The sequence below is a fragment of the Xyrauchen texanus genome, chromosome 29 (assembly GCF_025860055.1).
Source record: "Xyrauchen texanus isolate HMW12.3.18 chromosome 29, RBS_HiC_50CHRs, whole genome shotgun sequence".
Lineage (NCBI taxonomy): Eukaryota > Metazoa > Chordata > Actinopteri > Cypriniformes > Catostomidae > Xyrauchen > Xyrauchen texanus.
In genome coordinates, this window is record NC_068304.1 from 14,788,229 (window position 1) to 14,807,701 (window position 19,473).

At 44.7% G+C, this 19,473-nt stretch overlaps 1 protein-coding gene across 1 annotated transcript in view; it reads left to right on the forward strand.

Annotated features, from left to right (window-relative positions):
- LOC127622684 (thromboxane-A synthase-like) overlaps nt 1-19,473 on the forward strand; it is a 111,583-nt gene that overhangs the window by 1,404 nt on the left and 90,706 nt on the right. The window contains exon 2 of the mRNA XM_052096712.1: nt 1,999-2,130. Within this exon, the coding sequence (XP_051952672.1) occupies nt 2,030-2,130 (101 nt within the window). The 5' untranslated portion in view covers nt 1,999-2,029. The remainder of the gene's footprint in view (nt 1-1,998; nt 2,131-19,473) is intronic.

A 19,473-nucleotide genomic window follows, 5' to 3' on the forward strand; every position in this document is an offset into this window, starting at 1 on the left:
CCTCTGGACTTCAGTCAAGAGCGTGGTATATGTAGGAGAAGTTTGTCAATAAGATATGAGACTCCTGGAGGAGTAATGATGGATAAGGAGGTCCAAGAGACAAAGTGGTGCCAAGCCATTTATGGCTTTAAAAACATACAATAATACCTCAAAATCAATCCTGTATTTTACTGGCAATTAGTAAAGAGAGACTAAAACAGGTGTAATACTTTCTTTCTTCCTAGTTCCAGTCAGTATCTTCATGGCTGCATTCTGAACTAACTGTAGGCGATGTAAAGATGATTGACAAGACCCGTATACAAAACATTACAATACTCAAGCCGGGATGAGATGAAAGTCCAAGTCTTTAAATGAGAGCAAATTTTTCTATGTAATCTATGTTGGTAAAAGCAGCTTTTCACCACAGCATTAATTTGTTTTTAAAAATTTAAGTCTGAGTCAAAAATCACACACAGGTTTTTAACAAAGGGGTACATATTTGAAGATAGAGTCGCTAGGTTGCTAGTGATGCCAAAAGACAATATTTGAAGACAATTAATAGAAAGATAAGAATTTACATTAGAACTAAGAGGGACATACAGCTGAGAATCATTAGCATAACAGTGATATTAAATATTAAATATTTTTTTAAATAAAACCCAGAAGTAACATATATAGAGAAAATAATATTGGGCCCAGTATAGAACCTTGATGTACTCCACAAATAAAAAGTTTGGCCTTCGACTGTACTAAAAGTGTGTCACAAAGCAGTTGTAATGCGCATGCATCGAACACATTCCTATTCGTTCATACGAGGTCGGCCTGGCGCGATCTGATACGGAACTCACAAAAATGAAGTATTCCTGGGCCTTAATACTCAGAATTCTGTCTGAGAGGTAAGACGTGAACCAATCTAAAGCTGTACCATTAATGCCAACGTCATATTTAAGTCGGTCTATCAGAATCGTGTTAGTCCTTAAAGCGATAGTTCACCCAAAAATTACTAAATTACTAAAATTCTCTCATCATTTACTCACCCTCATGCAGAGTTGGGGAGTAATGGAATACATGTATTGGGATTATGAATTTAAAATACAAAATATAAGTAACTGTATTCCACTACAGTTACAATTTAAATCATTGATATTTAGAATACAGTTACATTCAAAAAGTATTTTGATTACTGAAGAGATTACTTATTTTTTATTGTCATTTGTTTCATTTAATATTTAGTCGTTTCAGATGGAAAACATTTATACATATAAATGATGTGATCCAAAGTGCATTTGAACAGCGGTGAAACACTTTCTTATGATGTGTTACATTCATACAAGCAGACAGAGAAGTCTGAAGTAAGTTTGGAGCAGAAGAAATATAAATAAAGCTTGTGTAAATTGTCAGCTTTACGCTAAGCTAAAATGCTATTTCTAGCTATTTTACATGCACATGTTACCAGACACGATCATATTTTTTTATCAAGAAAATTCACGTTAGATCATAATTTCTTTTTTCTAGTAAGACCTTTGATATTAGGGTAAAAATCATATTCTTGATAATAATTTTAGTATAACCCTCCCAACTCTGACCTCATGCCATCCAAGAAGATTTTTACAAGAATATTTCAGCTATTTTGGTCCATACTGTGTAAGCGAATGGTAGCCAAAACTATAGTCCAAAATATTAATGCATATTCTTTTATTAATGAATAAGTTGTGTACACTATCATGTATTCACAGTGCAAGGAAAGTATTTTCATTTAATATTTAGTTTAGAAATATAGTTTTTTTTGTTGTAGAAGATGCAATGTTTTTTATGTTTATGAAACCAAATTGGACACAAATTATATTCCATATTGTGGAATTTATAATGTTGATAGTTGTTGTATTTCATCTGTATTTTCAGTGAGCTCGATTGTTTTATTTTTCTGAAGCAAATGGGAATGCTGCTTGCCACTGAATTGAATCTGATCTACTGCAACACCTGCCAACACATTCATGGCACTATCTCCTTTGTGTGTAGGAAGCCACTGGTGTGAGTGACAGGTCTCATCATGGAGCTCTTCGGTGGCTTTCTGAAATTGTTTGGAGTCGAGGCAAGTGGACTCTCTGTGACTGTGTGCCTCTTTCTGCTGTTCCTCTGCCTCCTTTACTGGTGAGTAGAAAGATTCGGTCTACACCCCCATCATGAGCTTTCCTATTGTATCACAAACACTTTGTCCTTTGCAGATTACGATGCAATTATAATTTCTCATGACCGATATGAGATGTTCTCAGCACAGTGAGATCTAAACAATTCAGTCTTGTTTTCTTCAGGAGGAGAACGGAGTGATCTGATCAAATTTCAATCACACGGGCCTGTGCACTTATCTTTTAAATGTCATCCTGTTTGAATGAGACAGTGTCCAGATTGTGGATCCATTTTAATGTCATTCAAGGACAGGGTTGAAGGAAAACTTTCACATCCAGGACAAATGCCTGAGGAATACCACTGTGGCTAGAGTCAACAGGGTAATCCTTAAGACCTGATCTTAAAATAAATTAATCTCAAAGCTTGATTCAAAGTCCTCCTCCTTTTCGTCCTCCTCCAAATTTTTCTGGATAGATTTAGCTGGCATCACAGTGCATGATATGAGAAAATAATATATATCACACGATAAAAGATATGTACAATATCTTAGTTACAGTATGTATAGTAGATCTATAAAATAATGATTTTGTCACATTGGTAAGTGGAGGTATGTGCAAAGTCCAAAGATTTATGCAGTATGCAAAGACATGCCATAACCAGACATCACATTTTTCTGTTTTCTAACTTTTATTGAAATTCATTCACTCTATTTCAGAAGATAAACAAATACAGGTCTGTGTAAGGAAAATTGGAAACTCTGGCCACCCAATATACAGTGGATATAAAATGTCTACACACCCCTGTTAAAATGACAGGTTCTTATGATGTAAAAGAATGAGACCAAGATAAATCATGGCAGAAATTTTTCCATCTTTAATGTGACCTATAACGTGAACAATTCAATTGAAAAACAAACTGAAATCTTTGAGGAAAAAAATTTAATAAAAAAAATAACCTGGTTGTATAAGTGTGCACACCCTTAAACTAATACTTTGTTGAAGCACCTTTTGATTTTATTACAGCACTCAGTCTTTTTGGGTAGGAGTCTATTAGCATGGCACATCTTGACGTGGCAATATTTGCCCACTCTTCTTTGCAAAAGCGCTCCAAATCTGTCAGATTGCGAAGACATCTCCTGTGCGCAGCCCTCTTCAGATCACCCCACAGATGTGGATTCAGGTCTGGGCTCTGGCTGGGCCATTCCAAAACGTTAATCTTCCACTTTGAATTACCATTGTGTATGAAATGTGCTATATAAATAAACTTGCCTTGCCTTGCCTTGCCTTCTGGTGAAGCCATGCTTTTGTGGATTTGGATGTGTGCTGTGGGTCGTTGTCGTGCTGAAAGGGGAACTTCCTCTCCATCTTCAGCTTTCTAATGGATGCCTGAAGGTTTTGTGCTAAAATTGCCTGGTATTTGGAACTGTGCATAATTCCCTCCACCCTGACTAAGGCCCTGATTCCAGCTGAAGAAAAACAGCCCCAAAGCACGATGCTGCCACCACCATACTTCACTGTGGGTATGGTGTTCTTTGGGTGATGTGCAGTGTTGTTTTTGTGCCAAACATACCTTTTGGAATTATGGCCAAAAATTTCAACCTTGGTTTCATCAGACCATAACACATTTTCCCACATGATTTTGGGAGACTTGATGTTTGTTTTTGCAAACTTCAGCCGGGCTTGGATGTTTTTCTTTGTAAGAAAAGGCTTACGTCTTGCCACCCTACCCCATAGCCCATTAATATGAAGAATATGGGAGATTGATGTCACATGTAGCACACAGCCAGTACTTGCCAGGAATTCCTGCAGTTCCTTTAATGTTCCTGTAGGCCTCTTGGAAGCCTCCATGACCAGTTTTCTTCTCATCTTTTCATAAATTTAGGAGGGACGTCCAGTTCCTGGTAATGTCTCTGTTGTGCCATATTTTCTCCACTTGATGATGACTGTCTTCACTGTGTTCCATGGTATATCTAATGCTTTGGAAATTCTTTTGTACCCTTCTCCTTCAACAATGAGATCCCTCTGATGCTTTGGAAGCTCTCTGCGGACCATGGCTTTTGCTCTGAGATGCAACTAAGAAAATGTCAGGAAAATCCAACTAGAACAGCTGAAATATATTTATGAACTTAAAGTGATTTGTCACTTTAAATGATGGCAGGTGTGTAGTGACTTCTATTTAACATGAATTTGAATGTGATTGGTTAATTCTGAACACAGCCACATCCCCAGTTATAAGAGGGTGTGTGCACAATTATGCAAACAGTTTATTGTAAGGTTTTTCTTTTTTCCCCACAAAGATTTCAGTTTGTTTTTCAATTGAATTGTTGACATTATAGGTCACATTAAAAGTGGAAAAAGTTCTGGCATGATTTGTCTTTGTCTCATTCTTTTACATCACAAAAACCTGGCATTTTAACAGGGGTGTGTAGACTTTTTATATCCACTGTATACTGCACTAGACATAAGTAGTAGTATTTTCCGGTCTGCAGCATTATAAATTGAGTGACATGTTTTGTATTTTAGCAGTTGTAAGTTGCTTTGTTAAGACAGCAGAAGAGTGAAAAGTGGAACTGTAAAGTTCCCAGCATTTAAAGGTGGAGTAAATCATTTTAATCCAGTACACGTTTTGTCAAATTCCACAAATATGTCTTCACGGTCTGCTAGCTGTCTGTTCTCTGTGTGCGCTGAAATAAAATCAGTTGTTTGTACACAGCCCTGGCTCTGTAACTGGGAAAATAAGCAAAGTGGATCAGACCGATCCACACAACACAATTGTGCGAGCATGAATTTGGGGGTGGAGCTTCTGAAGGAGCACTGAAGGGAGGAGTGTGTTTGTTTAGCTGTTGAGTTCAAATATCAACAGTCTTTCTCAGGAATCGCTTACTCCAACGAAGAAGTTTTATTTTAACAATGCAGTTATATGCATGTCAGAACCTTAGAGTTGCAGGTCTCAGTTAGTTTTTCATATCAGAACTCTTTATTTCCATGTACAATTAGCAAACTGAGTTCCAACCACATCTTTTTAGAGCCTATTTCAGGGGTGTCCACACAGTTTTGTGTAATCCGGGCACTAGCTGCTGGTAGCTAGCCTCAAAAACTGCTAGCTTCGCAATTTCACGCTTGGAAAAAGAAGCCCTTGGAAGGCGCGAACCTAATTGTCATGGCAACTGAATAAACAAAAATCTTGCCTGGTCAAAATGTACTCATCAAGTGCAAGTCAGACAGAAACAAATATATGGAAAAACATTATATTTATTTGTATTAAAATTTTACGAAATACATTTAAATTTTGTGCGATCTACCAGCATTGCCTTTGCGATCGACTGGTAGATCGCGATCAACGTATTGGGCACCCCTGACCTATTCAGTCTTTAACTTCTTGCACAGTTTATAGTGCTGCCTTTAACTGACAGTGAGTGGAGAAAAAATGAATCGGTTACTAACGTAACCTCGGTTCTCTCTAGATGAGGGAATGAGTATTGTGTAAGCTAGCTTACGCTACTGGAAAGATTCATCTTTTCTGAGATATTGAAGCCAAAAAATTATCCTTAATTTTGTATCCATTGTCAACGCAGTGCAGCAGCTGCAGACCTTGAGCGGGCTAGCTAGCGAGCTCATTGGTTGCTCTGCGGCAACTGCTGCAGCCTATAGACGAGCTTGGGCGAACTCGCATCCAATGAGAGGCGTCCGCGCGCTCACTGCATCAAAGCCCGCCAAAAGGGCGTGACTAGAGTGCATATAAGCGTAGTTCGTAGGCTGGAACCCTGGTTTTCATTGAATGAAGCGAAAAATCGCTCGTGGCGCGAAGCACGGCCGGTTATGCAATACTCGTTCCCTCATCTAGAGAGAACCGAGGTTACGTTAGTAACCGATTCGTTCTCTTACGAGAGGTTCTCTCAGTATATGCGTAAGCTAGCTTACGCTACGGGAACCCTTTGTCAACGCCGTGCGCGCCAAGCATCCACTGCATGACCCCCAGGGAATTAAGGGGACCCGGGGAGCCCTTGTGAGTGGGGAATTAATATTTGGCCGGCAAGAGTGCGGGCCAGTGTGTGTGTAGTACATAAGCACATAGACAGAGCGGCGGTGCCGGTCTGTGTGGACTGTGTCCCATTAATGCAGCTCACCAGGGAGCTGTAGCGTATTAAACCGCTAGCAGTTTAGCCTGCAGAGCGGGTACTTCCAGATTGTAAAATCTGACAAAGGTGGAGGGGAAGCCCAGCCCGCTGCCACACATATGTCGTGAATGGAAATCCCGCTGGACCATGCCCACGAGGAGGCCATGCCTCTAGTGGAGTGAGCCTTAATGCCTAGCGGGCATGGTAGGTCTTTTGATGCATACGCGGCAGCAATAGCGTCCACTATCCATCTGGACAGTGTCTGTTTCGAGGCGGCGAGACCTTTGGTGCGCCCTCGAACTAAACGAAAAGCTGCTCGGAGCTTCTGAAAGATGCGGAGCGCGCAGTATACAATCTCAGTGCTCTGACTGGGCAAAGGAGATTGGCGCCGCGTCGCTATCAGATGCTGGTAGCGCCGACAAGGAAATGATCTGTGCTCTGAAAGGAGTACCGACCACCTTGGGGACGTAGCCGTGTCTAGGCTTTAAAATGACCTTGGAGTCACTTGGTCCAAACTCAAGACACGCAGCGCTGACAGATAGCGCGTGAAGGTCTCCCACCCGCTTAACTGATGATAGGGCAGTTAGAAAACCGTTTTAAGTGAGAGGTGTTTCACATCCACGGATTGAAGCGGTTCGAAAGGGGGCTTTCATAGCTTCGAGAACTATAGAAAGGTCCCAGATAGGAACCGATGGGGCGCGGAGGGTTCATCCTTCTAGCTCCCCTGAGGAAGCGGATGACCAGCTCGCTTTTACCCTGTGACTGGCCGTGCAGGGTTCAGCGAATGCCGCGACGGCCGCCACGCACACTTTGAGCGTGGATGGGGATCTGCCCTTATCCAGCAGCTCTTGTAAAAACACGAGCAGCGGCGACACCCCACATGTCCGTGGGTCCAGGTCTCTGTCGGTGCACCATTTTGAAAACACAGACCATTTTGACGCATAGAGTCTTCTCGTGGAGGGGGCTCTAGCGTGTATGATGGTGTTTATTACTCCTTCTGGCAAAGCGACGGGTAGTCGTTGATCACCCACGCTGTAGCGCCCAGCGCTCTGGGTGGGGATGCCAGATCGTTCCGCGAGCTTGCGAGAGGAGATCTGCTCTCACTGGGATGGGCCACGCCGCTGTCAGTGACAGCTGCGTAAGCTCCGGGAACCATGTTTGATTCTCCCAGCTGGGCTATGAGGAGCACCGAGTGGCGCGCTTCCCTGATCCTCTGCTTTACCTGTGGCAATAGCGAGACGGGAGGGAAGGCGTAAAGCGGGCGGTTGGGCCAGTCCTGGGCCAGCTGCCCTCGCTTCGAGAAAAATATTGGGCAGTGAGAGTTCTCTTCTGACGCAAAGAGGTCTATCTCTGCTCTGCCGAATATGCGCCATAACGCCTGGACTGTTTGAGCGTGCAGGGACCATTCCCCTGGGGGAATATTGTCTCTGGACAGTCTGTCTGGGCCGTCGTTCAGGTGGCCTGGCACGCGCGTCGCCCTCAGCGAGCGCAGGTGGCGCTGGGACCAACTCAGTATGCGTTTCGTCAGATGGAAGAGGTTCCTGGATCTGACACCGCCCTGACGGTTTAGATAGGATACCACAGACCTGTTGTCCGAGCGGACCAGGACGTGGTGACCCTGAATGATCGGGAGGAAGCGCACGAGCCGCACTCGACCGGTATCATTTCCAGACAATTTATGTGAAGGAGCTTTTCCTGAACTGACCATAGGCCAAAAACCGGAGAGCCCTCGCGAGACCGCGCCCCAACCCGTGTTGGACGCTGCCTGTCGAGATGACTTTTCGGCGAGATACAGCTCCCATCATCACTCCCCGCTGATACCACTCGGCCACTGTCCAGGGCTGCAGAGCTGAAATACAGGTCTGAGTCACTCTGATTGGCTGGCGGCCTGTGGCCCAAGCCCGGCGAGACGCGCGGGTGTTTAGCCAATGCTGAAGCGGGCGCATGCGCAGTAAACCCAGTTGAAGTACTGCTGCGGCTGAGGCCATGTAGCCTAGCACTCTCTGAAACTTCTTCAGAGGTGTGAGGCTGTTCATCTGAAATGACGCGGCTAGTCGCTGCACACGGCGCGCGCTGTGTAGATAAGCTGAACCGTCATTGCCACTGAGTCTAGTTCTATTCCAAGGAAGGAAATTGTCTGACTGGGCTGTAGTGAGCTCTTGGTCCAATTGACTGCAAGGCCCAAACTGTTCAGATGACTGAGGAGAACTGTCCTGTGAGACAGAAGCTCCGTATGTGATTGTGCCAAAATCAGCCAATCGTCCAAATAGTTCAGAATTCGCAAACCCTGACTCACGAGGGGTGCGAAGCGCCGCATCCATGCACTTCGTGAAAGTACGGGGTGCTAAGGACAGGCCGAACGGAAGGACAGTGTATTGATAAACCTGGCCGTCGGCGAATCTCAAGAATGGCCTGTGACGGGATTTATCTGAATCTGAAAGTATGCATCTTTCAGATCGAGAGAAATAAACCAGTCCCCTGGCGCATCATGCGCGAGGAGTTTGCTGGTTGTAAGCATTTTGAACGGTCTTTTGCAAGCGCTTCATTCAAAACCCTGAGATCTAATATTGGTCTGAGGCCGCCGTCTTTCTTGGGGACAAGAAAATAACGGCTGTAAAACCCCGACTCGCTCAGGGAGGCGGCACTCTCTCTATGGCCCTTTTGCACAGAAGGTTTGCTATTTCTGAACGAAGCATGCACGCTGCTTCCGTGTTCACAGTAGTTTCGAGCCGCGCTCTGAAGCGAGGAGGACGGCGATCGAACTGTAGCAAATAGCCCTGTTTTATTGTGCTTAACACCCATTCGGATATCCCTGGAATATCTTCCCACGCTTTGAAGCGTAATGTTAGAGGGTGAGTGGCCAAATCGCTCTGATTGCCGCACACAGCGCGCTGAACAGAATGTGTGAACGCGCTTACTGTGTTATGCTGGACTGCTCGCAGACAGCATGGACAGGCTGTTCTGTGAGTGACTTCCCGATTGAGGTGAATGGGGAAAGAGTCACGTCTGTTAAGTGATACGCAAGCATAGTTACGGGCACGGGACTTACATACAGAGAAGTGTTTGCTGGCCGTGTGACAGAGCGGGCAGAGAATGGGCCATGCACGTATTCGTGAGCGCATTTATTGACTCTAACACTCGAGTGGTTCGTAACCGCTTTTGAGTGTGCTCTGATGGGGACACGGAACGTGTAATGCTTGTGTGTAGAGGTGAACACTGGATTGTGGGCACATTTTCTACACATAAGGCTGGTCGTGTGACAGAGCGGCCAGAGAATGGGCGCGCGCACGGATTCGTGGGTGCGTTTATTAACCCTAACACTCGAGCGGTTCGTAACCGCTTTATGTGAGTGTGCCGTGATAGGGCCACGGGATGTGTAATGCTTGTGTGTAGGGGTGAACACTGGATTGTGGGCACATTTTCTACACATAAGACATGTTTGCTCTCTGGTATGGACACGGGATGTGTAATGCTTGTGTGTAGAGGTGAACACTGGGTTGTGGGCACATTTTCTACACATATGGCATGCTTGCTCTTTACCAGATTTATTTGGGTCGCCGTGAAAACGGCGTTTGAGCGCAGGCAAGCGGGCGCTAACACCGGCTTGTTGGCTGCTGAATCTACCACTGTAGTAGCCTGAAGGAAGGGGACTGACAGGGGCGAAGCTTTGACGGTGGTCCGCCGCAGCGGGACTGATCCGTCGTTTTGTCAACAAAGCTAGGAGGACTTCGGTTGTTCAGGTTTCAGTGCAATTCTAGTCCGAGGCCCGCGGGGGGGCGGCGGTCTGCGGCGACTGTCTGAGCGCGATCGAGGGCGGCCGCCCTGTCGACGCTGAGAAGTCTGGCTTTGTTGAGCTGGGCGCTGTGAAGAGGCTCGTGCAGGAGGTCACGTGGGCGGCCTGCAGAGGAGCTAGCGCGACGAGGCAGAAAGAGATTCATGGCTTGTGTGGCTTTTTGGACCTCTGAAAACCGGTCAATGATACCACTCACCGTGGAGCCGAAGAGACCGGATGGAGAGAGCGGTGCGTTGAGGAACGTAGAGCGCTCTGCTTCTCCCATGTCGGCTAGCGTTAGCCACAGATGTCTCTCGGTCACAGTCAGCGCGGCCATGCACTTCCCTATAGCTTGGGCTGCAGCTTTGGTAGCGTGGAGGGCGAGGTCCAGTAGCACTCCGTATGTCTGCAACCGCCTCTGGATGCCTGCTTTCCTCATCCCACTCCCGCAGAAGGTCCGCTTGGAGGATCTGTAGGACGGCCATAGAGTGCAGAGCAGATGCAGCTTGGCCGGCGGCGGAATAGGCGCGGCCAACACAGGCGGAAGTTGTTCTGCAGGCCTTAGACGGGAGCACTGGTTTAGACCGCCATCTCGCGGAGGGCGGGCAAAGGTGTGCTGCTACCGCATCCTCGACCGGAGGGATGGAAGCGTAGCCCTTTTCAGTGGCGCCGCCCACCGAAGCAAGAGAGGTGGAGACGTGGGATCGGACCCTGGCCGAGAAAGCGCTGCTCCATGATTTGGAAAGCTCAGCGTGGAGTTCCGGCAGGAAGGGAGCGGCCCGGGTAGTGGGTGCTGCGTGGCGGCGGCTCTGTAGAAAGCAGCCGTCAAGTCTGTTGGGTGCCTGCTCAAGGGGCGGTGACCACTCGAGCCCGAGGCGGTCGACGGCCTGTGTGAGGAGGCGTGTTAGTTCCCCTTCGACTCCGGCGCGGGTCCTGCTGGATTCCTGGGCCGAGGAGGAGGCGTGTGAGCCTGACCACTCCTCGCTGTCCGAAGCCATGATGGAACAGCCCTTATCCTCCGCTTCTTCCTCCACGCTCGGTGGCAACTGCGCGTCCCGGGTGGGCGGGGAGGGTGAAGGCGATGCTCGAGGGATGGGCTCCGGCGAGGCAATCGCTTCTACCACTGTTTCTGGCCGCCTTTGAGAGCGCCGCTTTTTTCTGCGCGGCTGAACGGAAGGCGGCGCGGCGGCTTCGGTCCTGAGCGCTTCGAGTCGAGCCCGCAGGGTCGACATCGGCAGCTCCTCGCAGAGATCGCATCCGCCTTCGGCGAGGGCGAGCTCTGCATGCCCCAGTCCCAGGCAGAGAGCGCAGATGATGTGGCAGTCTCCGGTGCTGAGAGGAGCGCGGTATGAGGCGCAAGTGGTGCGAGGCATCTTAAAAAAGACGCTCGTACTCTTTTGTGAAGTTCTTTAAGAACTAGCTTGCTTTTAAAAAGGATATGTCGCCGGATGGCGTAGCTCGCAGGACGGCTGAAGGTGGCGAAGACGGCCGGCTTCTTCGAGCGCTGTCCACGCTTGCTTGATGCCCCTCGAACGGCGACGCGGCTTCCGGTTCAGTGATGCGAAGAGCTTCGCTGAAGAGATGAAAATCAGGGTTCCAGCCTACGAACTACGCTTATATGCACTCTAGTCACGCCCTTTTGGCGGGCTTTGATGCAGTGAGCGCCGGACGCCTCTCATTGGATGCGAGTTCGCCCAAGCTCGTCTATAGGCTGCAGCAGTTGCCGCAGAGCAACCAATGAGCTCGCTAGCTAGCCCGGCTCAAGGTCTGCAGCTGCCGCGACTGCGTTGACAATGGATACAAAATTAAGGATAATTTTTTGGCTTCAATATCTCAGAAAAGATGAATCTTTCCCGTAGCGTAAGCTAGCTTACGCAATACGAGAGAACCTCTCGTAAGAGAACTAAAATAACATGCACACTGGGAAAAAAAATAGGTTCATACATTTAACTCAACTGAGTCATTTAAGGTAAATCACTTATAGCCTTTCTGTGCTCAAGTTATTTCATCAAGGTTACCTATGAAATTCAATTATAGGTCATCTGAGGTTATTTAATAAATAATCCAGAAAATGTAAGAGTGACATACTAAAGCGGTTTACAGCACATTTTATTAATGAACTTAAAAGATCCGATTGCGATCAACTGCTTTCTCTCATGGGGTACAACTGCTCTCCTTGTTATTTGACTTATAGCAGTCTTATACACACACACTTCGTTTTTTAAAAACAAGTAAATTCCTTTCTATTGGCAAAGGAGCAACTGTCATTCACAGTGGACTTTAAGAGGTTAGTTATGTAAGGGCCCTGTCATTCTGACACAGTGCAAATGGAGATTAAATCAAGGGATGAAACATTCTGTACAAGGTATTTATGACAAAGAGTGTAACGATTTAAGATTTCGAAGAGGCTGTATCAATAAAGGAATAGTTAATCCCAAAATGAAAAGTTTATCAGCATTTACTCACCCCAAAGTTGTTGCCAGCACAATGGAATTTCTTCCGTGGAACACAAAAGGGGATGTTCAGCAGAATGTTAGCCTCAGAATTTTCATTTTTGGATGTACTATCCATAAAAGCATTTTTGGGCATGTCCCCAAGCAGAATAAGCCATATTTGAGGATTAGTCCACTGATTTGAGACTTCACCACACTGTAAAATATAAGCCTTGTGTCCTTGAGCCGCTGCTTGTCAAACATGTTATTCATGCCATAACCTCTTAAAAACACAAAAGACAGCATTATGAAAGAAATGTTACAAATAGATGGATGAGAGTTGCGTGACAGCATGCGAGGGTCGGACGTGTGAATGGCGAGCTATGCAAACTTTGCTAGTTTTTATACTTTTCTGTCATAAACCGCTGAGATTCAATACACTCTGATATTTAACTGTTCTAAGAAGACAATATGTCAAAGAACTCAAAAACTTCAGGCTCTGGAGACATTAAAAGACACTTACGTGCTCAAGCTGAAGCCCTTGAGCAACAGTTCGGAAGCCCGGGACTCAGTTTGGCCAGTGTGGTGAAAGAGATTCACCATCAACTGTTGAACATGACGCAATGTAACGAAGGTCGTTGTTTACATGGAGGAGCTTGCTATAATACATTGATCGATCACTGAGGTGTTACAAGAGTGTCAGATGTTGAGAAACTGATAGATTATCTGGAGTCATCGGAGAGGGAATTGGCTGCTAATCCGCTAGCGACCAAGACGGACTTGGAGCGCATTTGGGAAAAGTTGGAAGACCTTGAGAATCATAACTGATGAAACAATGTCTGAATTGTTGGCATTCCTGAAGACGAAGAAGGCAGAGATATGGTGAAATTCCTAGACGGCTCTTCTCAACATAACAGGCCACAAGCTGGAAATCCAAGCTTGAGTTTGTTTTATGGAGGAACTCACCTTCAGAACAGATATGTGGAGGAATCTACATGTTCTTGTGTTTATCCCGCCTATTGGCTGGAATTTGTTTTATAGATTATTTTCTGTTTTGTAATTCTGTCTCACAAAATTTGTATAGAAGCACCGGACTTGAGCAATCTGATAGCAAAATTGTTATTGGGGCTCTCGTAGGCGTACATAAACAGCATAAGTTTAGAGGGATGGACGCCAGTAGCGCTGTCGTGCGTGGGATTATTATGCATGTTTTTCTTCTTTCTGTTTGTTTGGTTCGGGATTTGATTGTTTTACTAATGTTGGAAGGTGGTCTTTATAATTGTATTTTTGACACACAATCTCTGAGAGCAACATCAATGCTTCACATGATGTGTAAAAACCTTGGTCTTACAGATATTTGGAGACTTTTGAACCCATCTGGTAGGGACTATAATTATTTTTCATCAGTCCATAAGATTTATTGTAGAATAGATTTTTTTTATATCTAAGCCCCTCAATTCATCTGTTGTGGATGGCTGGAAACAACTTAGTCTCGGATCATGCCCTTGTGAGTTTAGAGGTGTTGCCACACAGAAAAAGAAATCATATAGTTGGCGCTTTAATGAATCCCTTTTGCAAAATCCTGAATTCCAAAAAATGTTAAAGGCTGAAATCAATGTTTGTTATGGAAACCAATTGGTCCTCAGTATCCTTTTGTGGGCATAGCTTTGGAAGCACTTAAAGGGGTCATGACATGGTTTTTTTTATTGTATTATTATGTTCCCTTAGGTGCAATTATAGTATTAATATATTTTTTTTTAAGAAAAACTTTTAAAATCTAGTGATTTATGACCTTTTCCCACCCTGTTTCTCATCCTCTGATTCAAACAGTCTGTTTTGGGGGCGTTTTCCATTTAAGACTTCAGTGTTAACGCCCACTGTTATGATTGGCTAACGCCAGTGCCTATGTATCAATTATTGACGCCTCCAGCCAGAACAATATGCAAGTAAACTAAGTAAAAACACTGTGATTATTCATAATGAATGGAATTGCGCTTTAAAAAGTAGTTTAAAGTTTAAAATAGATTACTTACAGTTTGCGTCGTCGTTGTTCCCAGAATAGTCGGCACGGACTTATCTTTGAGCAACAGTTTTCTGGCAAAGCCAGCATCATATTGAGATTTGTTCTCAAAACAGTCATCCTTAAAATGTACAGAACAAACGCTTAAGTTAACACTGCCGTGACTGGGTCGTCCGCAAAAAATAAACTGCATCCATTTTTCCCTGACGTCTGGATCTTTCGGCAGCTTATTCAGAGGTTTTGTTTGACCACAGCCAGGAACAGCACATCTGTGTGGCATTGTAATTTTCCTGTGCACAAGTAGTCTCTGTCAGAGCTCGCTGTCCATCGACTGAACACTTGAGAGGCGCACGGCGATACGAAATGAGCGTAGTTGTCTTGCGCTTATAGCGTAGTTATGTTGTGCTGGAGGCGGTCATATGCAAACGCTGTTACGTCACTTCTAACCGACACGTCACTTCTAACCATGAATCCAGAACCAGCTGTATTTTGAGCTTGATTAAATAAATGATTCGTTTAGAATGGGGAGGACGTCTTAAAATATTAAACTTGCAGGACGTTTTAATGATACAAAGACCTCTTATATACCAAAAGATCAAGGCAAATTTGGTTTCTCATGTCATGACCCCTTTAAGGTAGTTCTTAGGGCTCGGATCATACAGTGTGCCTCATTCACAAAAATATCCAAAGCACGAGAACTCGTGAAACTGGAAGGGAATATTAAAGATGCAGAGGCAGAGCTGAAGCACAGAATGTCATCTGATGGACTATTTTGTCACGGAAGCAGGAGTTTTGGCTATTTAGTGCAAGACAGTCGTACTTTGAATCGGGGGACAAGGCCGGGAAGCTTTTGGTTCTATACATATATATATAGCAGAGAGAGTCTTTTCTACCGTTCCCTCAGTGAAATCTGCTGGTGGTGAATTATTTACCTCAGCCACTGATATTAATAATGCTTTTAAAGAATTCAGTCTTGATCTCTATAGTTCCACATCTTTGTTTACTGATGAAGATATTAGAAACTCTGTGGAACCATTAGATCTCCCTAAACTGATGACTGAGAAAAACATTTCTCTTGATTCTGAGATAAATTTGAAGGAGCTTGGTGAGGTAATTAAGGCCTTGCCTTCAGGTAAGTCTCCAGAGCCAGATGGCTTTGCAGCTGAATTTTTTAGATCTTATGCTATAGAACTGGCTCCACTTTTGTTATAAGTTTTAATAGAATCGTGAAAGAATGGAAAGCTTCTGCCAGTCATGACACAAGCCCGGATCAATCTGATTCTTAAAAAAGACAAAGATCCAAGCGATTGTAAGAGTTATCCTACAATTTCCCTGATCCAGCTAGACATGAAAATATTGTCCAACATTTTGGCTAACTGATAAAGTTATGACATCTCTTATACATGTAGATCAGGTGGAGTTTATTCGGGCAGCAGCTCCTCTGATAACATCAGGCGTCTCATCAATATCATGTGGTCAGTGGCAAATGATCAGACTCCAGTCGTTGCCATCTCACTTGATGTTGAAAAGCATTTGATATTGTAGAATGGGATTATCTTTTTAAGATTTTGGAAATATATGGTTCGGGAATGCTTTTATTGAATGGATTAAGTTACTTTATAGACACCCAGTAGCGACGGTACAAACAAATTGATTCATTTCAGATTATTTTGCCCTGGAACCATTAGCAGACACAATAAGAAAGGAAGATTTTCCAGGGGTGGTGACGGGACGTGTGGTGCATAAGCTTTTGCTGTACGCAGATTACATTTTATTTTTCATCCCCTACCTTACTAGATCTTTGCCTTGCCTGCACAGAATTATTCATTCCTTTTCTAAGTTCTCTGGATACAGAGTTAATTGGTCTAAATCCGAAGCTTTGGCTCTGACAGTATACTGCCCAGTAACAGCTTTTCAGACAGGTGCCTTCCTGTGGCTCAAACAGGGCATTAAGTATTTGCGTATTTTATTCCCAGCAAATCTGTGTGATTTAGTTATAGTTCATTTTGACCCCTCAATAAAAAGGTTTTCGAGTGATGTGGGCTGGTGGGCTTCATTAAATTTATCCATGATTGGGAAAGTTAATGTTATTAGAATTAATTATATTACAAAATTCAACTACCTGCTACAGTCTCTCCCTAGATATGTTCCCCTCTCTTAGTTCAAGCAATTTAATAGCATAGCGTCCTTCATTTGGAATGGTAAACGTCCCAGATTACATTTCAATAAGTTACAATGGTTGATTGACAAAGGTGGGCTAGGCCTACCAAGATTTTGTTTTATTATTATGGGTTCGGTCTCAGACATTTGGCTCATTGGTCGCTTCCTCCTGAGAGAGCCCTTCCCTGGTTTTGTATTGAACAAGTAGTTCTTGCCCATATTTTGCCATTGCAAAGCCTTTCTATTAAACTAACCGTAGAAGTTAAGTCACACCTGTTATCATGCATTTGCATTTATCAAGTGGTAAGTACAAAAGTGTCCAGAGTTTTTAATTAATTTAATTAACATTTATTTAAATATTGCCTCGAGCATATGGATGAACCCAAAATTACATATTAATAAGTCCCCTTCCTGCTGGTCAGAGTGGATTGTGAGGGAGGTGACCTATATGAGAGTGGAGTGTTGAGATCTTTTGAAAACATAGGTATATATATAGATATACCTTCCCATCAGCAGCTTGTCTGAGGAATTCAAGGTCACACGTGCCCGGGAGGTCATCATGTACCAAGATTCCTCCGATGCCAAAGTCTCCTCAGCTGGAATCTGTGTTAAGACGGGAAGGAAGTGGAAGGCACAGGAAGCGGTGGACAGAGCGGAGGCTCGGCTGAGGCATGGTGTCTTGGTTGGCAACGTGGCAGTGGGACGTGCAGGCCTGGGCAGTTTCCCTAAGCCACGCTATGACAAATCAAGAGGGAGGGAGAAGCGTCAGTTGGTGCTGGACGAGGTGCGGGCAGAGGTGGAGGAGGACCGCATGACCAAGATGGTCGGTATGAAACAGCAAGGTGCCTGGACTAGGTGGGAGAACGCCGAGCAGCGCAAGATCACCTGGGCAGAGCTGTGGAGCTCTGAACCACAGCGCATCAAGTTCCAGATCCGTTCAGTGTACGATCTTCTACCTAGCCCATCCAACCTACACTGCTGGGGCCTGGTAGACTTACCAACATGCCAACTGTGCCAAAGGAGTGGCACACTGGAGCACATCCTCAGCTGCTGTCCAAAGGCTTTGGGGGATGGGCGGTATCGCTGGCGACATGACCAGGTCCTCAGGGCTCTTGCGGATATTATCACCACAGCAATTCAGAGCAGTAAGAGTCAGCAGCCCTCCAAGCAAACCATATCCTTTGTCAGAGCTGGAGAGAAGGCACATCAGCAGCCACGCTCCCCAGGCAGGCTCCTGGCCAATGCAAGAGACTGGCACCTTCAAGTGGACCTTGGAAGGCAGCTCAAGTTCCCGAATCACATCACGGCCACTTCACTCCGCCCAGACGTGGTGATTACATTGGAGTCGACCAGGCACGTGGTCATAGTGGAGCTTACTGTCCCCTGGGAAGACAGATTGGAGGAGGCAAATGAGCGTAAGAGAGCCAAATATGCAGAGCTGGTGGAGGAGTGCAGGAGCGGCGGCTGGAAAACACGCAATGAGCCAGTGGAGGTCGGTTGCCGGGGCTTTGCAGGACAGTCGTTACCCCGAACACTCAAACTCCTTGGAGTTAAAGGACAACTGTGCAGGCGAGCCATAAAGAACATCTCTGAGGCTGCCGAAAAAGCCTCCACGATGGTTGTGGATCAGGAGGGGGAACCGTGGAGTAGCACTCCACTTGGACACAGGCCGGGGACTGATCACCCCCGGCTGGGTCGCCCGGCGAGGGTGTCTGTTGATTAAAGACCGAAACACCTTTTGACCCCGGGTTCATCACTGATGACGTGTCCAAGTAGCACCAGAAGGTGTATGTTAGAACAATATATATATATATATATATATATATATATATATATATATATATATATATATATGTATATATATATATATATATATATATATATTCAGTTAATTAAAATGCATTACATTCTTAATCATTGATAAGACAATACAAAAAGCGGCTTTAGAATACAATGTATTGTTTACTACCATATTATTGATCATAAGTCAATTATTGGCACACAGTTCGAGCAATCCATTTCACAAGTGAATTTGTCACAATCCAGCACCAGACATGCTTGTGTAGCGTCTCGGGTGTGTTGCATCATAAACATAAAATGTTTTGGTCACTGTTTCAAGTTAAATATAGTTTACTACTCAATCTTTAAACACATCTTGAGATCCCTTTGATCGCATTTGTGCTCAATTAAGTGTTTTGAACGCAAGAACGTTACGCATGTTTGTGTTGTTCTGCCTATTGAAGTGTTTTCTTCACTCTATAAACTGCACGTTGCTCATACAGCTGAAATTTCACTTACTGCCCTCTGGAGTAAACAGGTGGTACTACAAGCTTGCATTTCTCAGGACTCTTCCTTACTATGGTCCGGGGGGGCATTGCGATTAAACGCGTAAATTTTTTGAACACGTTATTTTTGTAAAATTAATCGCACTGAATTAATGCGTTAAATTGACAGCCCTAAGTTAAACATTTTAGGATTCCCAGATCTCAGTTCTTTAGGTATTTACATCTGCGCGACCTGCTTTGTAATATTTTTGGGAGTAGCATACCCCCCCTCTAAAGTGGCAGATACATTGGGAGTGGTGATTACTGATTTTGGAAAAGGACATGAGGCATCAGTGTATTACTCTCTGTTAATTCAGAGTCTGGGGATGGAGCTTTAACTTCTACCAGGAGATTATGGAAGAAAGATTAAAACTTGGTATTGGAGGAGGGAGAGTGGGCAAGGATTCTAAAACATGTCAAGTCTACATCTACATCCAAGGGTGCGTCTGATGCAATTTAAGATTTTACGTCGATTCTATTGGACTCCTTCTAAATTGTATAGACTTGGTCTCAAACACACACCCACCTGCTGGTGATACTAA